At 44.9% G+C, this 10,227-nt stretch overlaps 2 protein-coding genes across 5 annotated transcripts in view; one reads left to right on the forward strand and one right to left on the reverse strand.

Annotated features, from left to right (window-relative positions):
- Positions 1 to 2,344, forward strand: part of LOC110523670 (AP-4 complex accessory subunit RUSC2) — a 34,029-nt gene extending 31,685 nt beyond the window's left edge. For all 4 annotated transcript variants that reach the window (XM_036977349.2, XM_090234608.1, XM_090234610.1 and 1 more), the window contains exons 9-10: positions 60 to 774; positions 860 to 2,344. In XM_036977349.2, the coding sequence (XP_036833244.2) occupies positions 60 to 774; positions 860 to 971 (827 nt within the window). In that variant the 3' untranslated portion in view covers positions 972 to 2,344. The remainder of the gene's footprint in view (positions 1 to 59; positions 775 to 859) is intronic.
- A 442-nt stretch (positions 2,345 to 2,786) lies between these two features.
- Positions 2,787 to 8,656, reverse strand: cimip2b (ciliary microtubule inner protein 2B). The gene is made up of 6 exons (XM_021602575.3): positions 8,359 to 8,656; positions 7,480 to 7,703; positions 7,228 to 7,382; positions 6,644 to 6,776; positions 3,166 to 3,378; positions 2,787 to 3,004 (listed from the first exon to the last, which is right to left on the reverse strand). The coding sequence occupies exons 1-6, from the start codon at positions 8,421 to 8,423 to the stop codon at positions 2,910 to 2,912; spliced, it is 885 nt and encodes a 294-aa protein (XP_021458250.2). The 5' UTR covers positions 8,424 to 8,656; the 3' UTR covers positions 2,787 to 2,909.
- Positions 8,657 to 10,227: the final 1,571 nt, after the last annotated feature.

Below are 10,227 nucleotides of genomic sequence, written 5' to 3' on the forward strand. Positions count from 1 at the left end.
AAACATAAGGTTCTTGGAACATACCTCTCTCATACTCTTCCCAACTCTCCTCTCCCCAGACATGGTGACAGATCACTACCATCTATGGGGTTTCCTCGCCATGTCGCAGGGGCAGTGTCAGCCTCTGTTCCAGGAGCTCCTTCTCCTGCTGCAGCCTCTTTCCATGTTACCCTTTGACCTCAACCTGCTGCTGGAGCCCCGCCTGCTGCAAAACAGACAGCTCTGCTCTGAGGAACAAGCTCCACCATGCTCCACCTTTCTCATGACCAGTTGGCCCCTACTGAGAGGAGACAGACAGGGGGCATATGGTTCTATGGATGGTCCCAGAGATAACAGCAGGCCACCAGGTGACCCACACCAGCTGGTACAGCATCTTCAGGGGTCCACCCAGGGGTCAAAGGTCATGGGTCATGAGAAGTGGGTGAGGCATTTAGGCAAGTCTAGCAGAAGTCTGTGGTCAGTCACCAGTCCAGGGTGGTGGCAGAGACGGCCTGCCCACGCAGAGGGGGGGGTGGAATATGGACAGATTTACATGGATGTCATCCACACTGAGCCTCAGCAGGGGATGGAGGGGCGAAGAGAAGGTGAGAGTTCACAGGAGGGCAGGAGGGAGGGAACTGGGCCGGAGACCCCCAGGATGCCGGCAGACCCCCAGGATGAGAGCCTCTCCCAGGGTGGGCTACGCTGGGCCAAGCTGTTTGGATCAGGAGGGAATCCCCCCACCAGGACACAGAGGGCACCTCAAAATCTCAATGGGACACAGGCCCAGAAAAGGTCAGAATTACTTAACTCTGGCTAACCTGTTCCTATGGTGTTATTACAATTCCTCCTTAATAACTGCATTTCTCTTGTCTTAAAGGAGACCTTCACAGTGGCTGCAGTTGGACAGGTCTCAGCTGGGCCTATTGGCTCATACAGTGTGGTCAGGGAAACTCCCAGCTCCACAGCCTGACCAGAAACACCAGACATAGACATTGTGCCCCTATGACCACACTCACCCAACCCTCTGCTGAGTGGAGAGGGATAGGGAGGAGAAGAAAAGATACACCACCAAAAATGTCAACCGCATGATCCTGAGTCAGTGTTATAGTGCACAGTGTTACACACAGACACCTCAGCTAGAACATACTCACACTGGTCAGAAAAGCACAGTAGACCAGTTGATACAACTATCGGAGCATGGGTGATACTTTTTGCTATGTTATTATTAGGCAATAACAACCCCCCCCCCCCCCCCCATGTATTATTATATTTACAAGTGCTTCTTTTCATCTGTCATGAATTGGGATTTATGCAATATATTCTCCCTGTGAACCTGTCAATCAAACTGTGTGGTCAGAGAGGCTCCTCCCATGTTAGGGTCTTGCCTTGATCTGAAAGCCTTGTACAACATCCCAGACTCTGCAGAAGAAACCAATTAGTATGTCATGGAGCTGCATGCATACCATACAGTAGCATCCTATTCTCCTAATACTGTCAATCTGATCCTCTACTTTCCAACCCCTACCCCGTGACTATCCTATGTGCGAATGGAATGACAACAAAAAATGCAGAAAGGCAATCTTTACTAGCCATGTTTACTAGTGCCACATATTATGCCAGCCAGCAGCCTTGTGCAGTGGCTTATCTTCCAAAAGGGGGTTGCCTTCACATTCAACTAGACAAACATGAGGTCTGACTCTAGCATGGTTTAAAACAAACATTCAAGGAGTCATTAGGTGCTAATTTAGGCCTACTACTGTGTGTGGTTGTACTATACTACCTACAACAATATCTTATCATACTGTTTTTTTTTATGAGTTTTGTAAATATTTAGGGAAGAGAAGTCTAGATTTGTGGAACTGTTAGGTTCCAAATGGAGTGTGTTGTTTGCACAATATAAAGCTATCATGTTGTGTTTCAGGTGTACACCATTTTGATAGGCCAGTACTACTAAGCTAAAGAGAAAGGCAAAGTCTGGATTTACGTGACAGGAATGACTTGGTTATTATAGCCTTTGCAATAAATGTGAAAGTGAGTTTATCATATTTCCTCCCCAACCTAACTGTCCTTCCCCTAAAACCTTAGAAGAAGGGGCTGCGCTGGGGTGGCAGGTAGCCTAGTGGTTAGAGCGTTGGGCCAGTAATCGAAAGGTTCCTGGTTTGAATCCCCGAGCTGACAAGGTAAAAATGTGTCATTCTGCCCCTGAACAAGGCCACTGTTCCCCCGGTAGGCCGTCATTGTAAATAAGAATTTGTTCTTAACTGACTTGCCTAGTTGAATAAAGGTTACACAGAATGCACCCTCTCTGAGTGTAAGTTCCCAGTGACAATCAACCATTCTGAATAAAAAGGTATTGATTTCTCTTGTGACTTATGTTTCACATTTGTACAGCAGATTGAAAAAATATACACTATCGTTCAAAAGTTTGGGGTCACGTAGAAATGTCCTTATTCTTTTAAAGAAAAGCACATTAGCTAACACAACGTGCCATTGGAACACAGGAGTGATGATTGCTGATAATGATGGCTGATATTCCATAGAAAAATCTGCCGTTTCCAGCTACAATAGTCATTTACAACATTAACAATGTCTATACTGTATTTCTGATCAATTTAATGTTATTTTAATGGACCAAAAATGTGATTTTCTTTCAAAAGTGACCCCAAACTTGTGAACTGTAGTGTATATCGCTAAATACAGGAGAAACAGTGTTCCACTGCCCATATTCACAGTGTGTACATGTTCTGGTCATAAATCATTATTACGATTCACTCTGGGATGTACAGAGTCCACAGACCAAGGTGTTGCTGTTCCACAGACATATGCATTTATTTCAAAGTCCTTGGATTCATCACTCAACCCGACTCCATGATGTGTTCTCTACCCTAGTCATTTATCATGTGATTGTCTTGTGGATTGTACCTCCGTTACTGAGCTCTGGCCTCTATCTTCTGAGTGCCGCTTAGCCCCAGGGCATTGTGGGTAAGCTGCCCAAAGGTCTGGCCGTACCTGAACTTGTGTCCTGTGGGCAGATCAAAATAATATTATAGTTAAGCAATAATGTTACAGTATCACATGATCTACCATGTGATGATATGATCCATTTTAAAACAAAATATGGAGATTTCAGAACTGTGTGTGTGAGGCTTGGTACTATGGTGTTTTGAATAAGTTTAGGTCCACCTGGAACATGGCCGGTGTAGGAGGGCAGCAGGCCCCGGTGGGATGGGTAGACTGTGGGGATGGGGGGTAGGACTCCTGATTCCTCCCCACGGAGACGCAGGGAGGTGGGGTCACTCCTCATTTCTTTTCCAAACTGGACCAGGGCCTTGTTGGTGGTGATGGGGTAGCCCGTGCCAATCAGGAAGCGAGATTTGGGCACGTACCCTGTGAAACCTAAATAAATGCCTCAATGGAAGATCTAGTCAATACAGAGACTCATATACAGTTGATTGTGTTGCATATACTCATACACGCAAAAGTATGTGGACACCTGCTCGTCAAACATCTCATTCCAAAATCATGAGCATTAATATGGAGCTGGTCCCCCCTTTGCTGCTATAACAGCCTCCTCTCTTCTGGGAAGGCTTTCCACTAGATGTTGGAACATTGCTGCGGGGGGCTTCCATTCAGCCACAAGAGCATTAGTGAGGTCGGGCACTGTATTCTGTATGGACCATTACTTCCGGCACCGACAGAGATGGCCGCCTCGCTTCGCGTTCCTAGGAAACTATGCAGTGTTTTGTTTTTTTACGTGTTATTTCTTACATTAGTACCCCAGGTCATCTTAGATTTCATTACATACAGTCGAGAAGAACTACTGAATATAAGATCAGCGTCAACTCACCATCAGTACGACCAAGAATATGTTTTTCGCGACGCGGATCCTGTGGTCTGCTGTTCCCACATGCTTCAAGACGGCCACCATTGTTCCTGTTCCCAAGAAAGCTAAGGTAACTGAGCTAAACGACTACCGCCCCGTAGCACTCACTTCCGTCATCATGAAGTGCTTTGAGAGACTAGTCAAGGACCATATCACCTCCACCCTACCTGACACCCTAGACCCACTCCAATTTGCTTACCGCCCAAATAGGTCCACAGACGATGCAATCTCAACCACACTGCACACTGCCCTAACCCATCTGGACAAGAGGAATACCTATGTGAGAATGCTGTTCATCGACTACAGCTCGGCATTCAACACCATAGTACCCTCCAAGCTCGTCATCAAGCTCGAGACCCTGGGTCTCGACCCCGCCCTGTGCAACTGGGTACTGGACTTCCTGACGGGCCGCCCCCAGGTGGTGAGGGTAGGCAACAACATCTCCACCCCGCTGATCCTCAACACTGGGGCCCCACAAGGGTGCGTTCTGAGCCCTCTCCTGTACTCCCTGTTCACCCACGACTGCGTGGCCACGCACGCCTCCAACTCAATCATCAAGTTTGCGGACGACACAACAGTGGTAGGCTTGATTACCAACAACGACGAGACGGCCTACAGGGAGGAGGTGAGGGCCCTCGGAGTGTGGTGTCAGGAAAATAACCTCACACTCAACGTCAACAAAACTAAGGAGATGATTGTGGACTTCAGGAAACAGCAGAGGGAACACCCCCCTATCCACATCGATGGAACAGTAGTGGAGAGGGTAGCAAGTTTTAAGTTCCTCGGCATACACATCACAGACAAACTGAATTGGTCCACTCACACAGACAGCATCGTGAAGAAGGCGCAGCAGCGCCTCTTCAACCTCAGGAGGCTGAATAAATTTGGTTTGTCACCAAAAGCACTCACAAACTTCTACAGATGCACAATCGAGAGCATCCTGGCGGGCTGTACCACCGCCTGGTACGGCAACTGCTCCGCCCACAATCGTAAGGCTCTCCAAAGGGTAGTGAGGTCTGCACAACGCATCACCGGGGGCAAACTACCTGCCTTCCAGGACACCTACACCACCCGATGTTACAGGAAGGCCATAAAGATTATCAAGGACATCAACCACCCAAGCCACTGCCTGTTCACCCCGCTATCATCCAGAAGGCGAGGTCAGTACAGGTGCATCAAAGCTGGGACCGAGAGACTGAAAAACAGCTTCTATCTCAAGGCCATCAGACTGTTAAACATCCACCACTAACATTGAGTGGCTGCTGCCAACACACTGACACTGACACTGACTCAACTCCAGCCACTTTAATAATGGGAATTGATGGGAAATGATGTAAATATATCACTAGCCACTTTAAACAATGCTACCTTATATAATGTTACTTACCCTACATTATTCATCTCATATGCATACGTATATACTGTACTCTATATCATCGACTGCATCCTTATGTAATACATGTATCACTAGCCACTAACTATGCCACTTTGTTTACATACTCACCTCATGTATATACTGTACTCGATACCATCTACTGTATCCTGCCTATGCTGCTCTGTACCATCATTCATTCATATATCCTTATGTACATATTCTTTATCCCCTTACACTGTGTATAAGACAGTAGTTTTGGTATTGTTAGTTAGATTACTTGTTGGTTATTACTGCATTGTCGGAACTAGAAGCACAAGCATTTCGCTACACTCGCATTAACATCTGCTAACCATGTGTATGTGACAAATAAAATTTGATTTGATTTGATTTGATGTCAGGAGATGAGGCCTGGCTCGCAGTCGGCGTTCCAATTCATCCCAAAGGTGTTCAATGGGGTTGAGGTCAGGGCTCTGTGCAGGCTAGTCAAGTTATTCCACATAATCTCAAAAAGCTTTGTGCACAGGGGCATTGTCATGCTGAAACATGAAAGAGCCTTCACCAAACTCTTGCCACAATGTTGTAAGCACAGATTTGTATAGAATGTAGCATTATGATGTCCCTTCACTGGAATGTCCCTTCACTGGAACTAAGAGGCCTAGCCCGAACCATGAAAAACAGCCCCAGACCATTATTCCTCCTCCACCAAACTTGACAGTTGGCACTATGCATTGGCGTTCTCCTGGCATCCGCCAAACTCAGATTCGTCATTCGGACTGCCAGATGGTGAAGCGTGATTCATCACTCCAGAGAATGCGTTTCCACTGCTCCAGAGTCCAATGGTTGCGAGCTTTACACCACTCCAGCTGACACTTGTCATTACGTATAGTGATCTTAGGCTTGTGTGCGGCTGCTCTGCCATGGAAATCCATTTCTTGACGCTCCCGACGAACAGTTATTGTGCTGACTTTGCTTTCAGAGGCGGTTTGGAACTCAGTAGCGAGTGTTGCAACCGAGGACAGACAATTTTTATGCACTACGAGCTTCAGCACTCGGCGGTCCCGTATCTGTGAGCTTGTGTGGCCTACCACTTCGCGGCTGAGCTGTTGTTGCTCCTAGACGTCTCCACTTTACAATAACAGCACTTACAGTTGACCGGGACAGCTCTAGCAGGGCAGAAATTTGAACTACTGACTTAGAAGGATGTCATCCTATGACGGTGCCAAGTCCTACTGCCACTGTTAGTCTATCGAGATTGCATGGCTGTGTGCTTGATTTTATACTCCTGTCAGCAACGGGTGTGGCTGAAACAGCTGAATCCACTCATTTGAAGGGGTGTCAACATACTTTTGGCCATCTTGTGTATGAGTTTTTTTGAAATGGTACCTGTAGCATACTGTACCTACCTGAGATGAAGTACTTGTGTGGACTGCTGTCCTCCATGAAGTAAGGAGACACTTTGGGCTTCCAGGGGTCCAGGGCCTCGTAAGGGTCTGGATCTTTGGAGATGGCCGTCAGAGGGGGGCTCAGTCTCCGAGGCTGACGGGGGTAGACAGAATGGCAGACATACAGACACTATGGTTGAGACAGCGAAGGTATTCAAGCTTCCGGCTCTTACCAACGGCCCTATCCCAGACTATAGACCTTTGATTATAAGAGGAGAAGATTTTCTCGCATGGTATCAATGTAAAGTTATCATTCCATCAACCTAAGTGGCTAACAGTAATTGCTTGTGTTGTTGAGCTTTCCTGTCAGCTCCTACACAACGAGAGACAATGGCTGTGAATCTCAAATACTTAATTGGTTTGAATCTATGATTGGAGAGCTCTTCAGGTCATGCAGCCGGCCTCATTTAGACTGAGACAGAGAGTGATAAATGCCACAGGATCTCAGCATGGATTATTAAACGTGTGTGTGTGTGTGTGTGTGTGTATGTGTGTGTGTGTGTGTGTGTGTGTGTGTGAATAGGAGAGAGGTTAGAGCTGATTACTTTAAACTCGGAATTGGTGGTGTTGCTGACAAGCGGTATGTTTGCTGGTGCCAGACAAACCCTCCTCTGCTGGTCTCGGTCAAACTCAGACAGTGCCGCGCGACACGTCTCTGCGTAGGTACGGGAGAAGTAGTTCTGGCTTTTGGGGACAAAGCCTGGAAAAGACGCCATGTCAAAACAATGCAAAGCATACTTTACAGATGGAAGAGATGTTCTGCTTAATGTATGAAAACTGAGTAACAGTGTGTTTACCAGTGTAGCCCGGTATCATCCTCTCTAGATTCCTGCGTTCTCCATGGTGGCTCCTCCAGTTCTCGTTCCGCGGGCCCGTGTCTGTCTCTGTGGAGGGGAAGCGGCCCGTGTGGAGGACTAGGCGACGTGAGCGTGACACCTCCGGAGAGGACAGCAGCTTGGCAGTCAGCTGGCCGTAGGTCTTCCCCAGGTGGTACTTCAGCTGGGGGCAGTAACCTGCATACCTGAGGACAGAGAGAGAGAGGTGGTGGTTGTGGTGAGGATTGTGATTAGATTTCAAACAGGCCTTTTTGGATTTATTCTCTGTTATGTTGACAGTAGGCCTAGTGTAAATATTTGAAACTCTTTTTTTTTTCTTTACAATGCTTATATCAAAGTAAGGCTTTATTGAGGTGAAAGGTGACTGTATGGATCTCATGGTATTTAGTTTAAGCTGTGTTGTGTTCCTTAATGTCAGCGAGTTTAGCCTCAGATATCAACCTTCCTGGGAACGGTTGCCATGGGTGATGGCTATCACAAAATACTTTTGGCGTCGAGCACTGGACTTGCTCTTGCTCATGGACATTTTGTGTAGGTTTGTTCAGTTGTTTGTGTTAATTCCTTAGGCATGTAGTTGGCCGAATGTATGCTATGTGTAACGACATAAAAAGGCATAATATAATCAAGTAAAATGTAAAGGTATGCGCAAGCATAAAATCAATGGAATGATGCACGAATACAATAATGCATCATTAAAAAGGTTTAGAATTTAAATATAAATAGCACACCATGCACGTAATACAAATAACATGTCAATATAACACGCATCTTATTAGAGTGTATATTTCATTAATTCATTTGATAGAATTCAAAGAGGTAGTTTCAATGTGAATAACCTACCCCGGTATGTACTGCGGATCAGGTGTCACCAGCACCTTGCTGAATTTGGGGGGGAATTCATCCATGTTGACCGCACACTGTACCACTGAACACGGAACTTGAGATGGACGCCGGACAGCAGCCAACTTTGCAGTTCTGTGTTTGTGTGTGGTTGTCAGGTGGAGAGGATGTGGACAACGCGCAGAGATATTTCTTCGACTAGACCAGGTCAAGAATCCATTATTCCGTCATTGTTGGCTTTGTGAGGTAAGACGTTCATCTGTGCGCCTTTTGCCCCCAACATTCTAAAGCTTGTTGTGGTTGTTAAGTGCTGTACTGTAGGCTACAACGTGTTCCTTCAGTCCGCGGTGGTAAAATAAGCACCGTCATCACACATTCCCATGCACCTTATGGTCAAATAAGTGTAGTGTCATTTGAATGAACACTAGCCTACCAAATATTTACATTTCACATTTAAATTTTATTCTATAGCCAAAGTTGTTTTTACACAAGCCCTACTGTTTTAGCCATCTCACATGTTTCCCCCACTTTTTATTATCAGATCTTATATTTTCCTATGGGAAAAATGTATAAATAAATGAGTTGATTAATTGTTCATTTTGACAGAAAATTACTTATCTGAAAGGATATACAGTTTGTGGCATGAAATAGCGACACCTGGTGAATTAAAGCAGCATTGCTGCATTGGCTGGGATATTTCCTGGGCCACTCAAGCTACTACTCTTCTAAACTACATCATCATCCCGCTGGGGAAGATCGTCTACCATGAACTTTCAGCTCCCTGCCAGCTACTTTGAGATTCTTATGAAAGCACTATATAAAATACATCTATAGTATTTAGTAGGTGTTCACAGTAAAGCTCTGAAACCTGTTGTTGTTCTTGTATACTTTTTTTCCCTTGATATGGTAAAATATTTCAAACATCGATTATTAACTTTTTACTAATTTGGCACACAGAAACTAGAAGTGGACTTGAAACTTGAAACTTTGTATGTAGGTTGAAACTTTGTATTTTTGAAACTTTGAGACTTGAAACTTTGTATGTAGGTATCTTTCCTCATCCTGAACAAATTTGCCTCAAGGACCCTTAAGGTCTGTCAGGATAGATTTTCCTCCACCTTGGAAAGTTTGGAAAACCTTTAAAAAATATATTTTCATAAGCAATAACAACACCACATGTGGTATGCTGGCCCATGGTGCATATCTTAACTTAGTTTGAGAAAGCTAAGGGACTGGTTAAGAGAGGGTTGAGTTATAGATAAACCAGGAAATCAGATTTTACATATCCATTTAAATCCTTTGTACCCCAAATAATAGATGTATTATATACAGCGCTTATCAACTTGAAAGGGTCAGCAAAGACATTACCATGATGAACTATTAACTGTAGCGTTGATATCTTAAAAAGTAAGGAAACTATTAATACAACAACAAAAAATACTATGCAACTCAAAAAAAATCTTCTCATTTCACATCAGTGTTTACAGGTGCCGATTCTGCCTGTACACTCAAAACAAATGAGTTATGTGTAAATCCAAATAGAATATAAGCGAGTGGCAGCCTATGTATAGGCTATGCTTGTGTAAGTAAGTGGCTCAGATAGGTCACAGCCTTTGGAGTTTTAGGCCACATACAAACTTCATGACTAAGTGACAACCGACAAAATTGTGTGGACATCTTGATCTTCTTTGTGTCTGTGACCTGATGAGACATCCCGTCACTATTCACGAGGGAACTGGAATGTAGATCCTTATCAGAATAAGCAGACAGGAAGACACCTTCTACACATTCCAAGTTCTGAATCTCAGATATCACATTGTGTTGGAGGTTTTTTTGTTTTGACCTTTATTTAACTAGGCAAGTCAGTTA

Source organism: Oncorhynchus mykiss, chromosome 5 (genome assembly GCF_057628025.1).
Source record: "Oncorhynchus mykiss isolate SJ-2025 chromosome 5, ASM5762802v1, whole genome shotgun sequence".
Lineage (NCBI taxonomy): Eukaryota > Metazoa > Chordata > Actinopteri > Salmoniformes > Salmonidae > Oncorhynchus > Oncorhynchus mykiss.

Coding starts and splice junctions, on each gene's coding strand:
- cimip2b (XM_021602575.3), bottom strand. CDS start 8,423: ATGGATGAATTCCCCCCCAAATTCAGCAAGGTGCTGGTGACACCTGAT. Junction 7,383..7,479: donor GATGATACCGGGCTACACTG/GTAAACACACTG, acceptor CGTCTTTTCCAG/GCTTTGTCCCCAAAAGCCAG. Junction 3,005..3,165: donor CTACACCGGCCATGTTCCAG/GTGGACCTAAAC, acceptor ATCTGCCCACAG/GACACAAGTTCAGGTACGGC.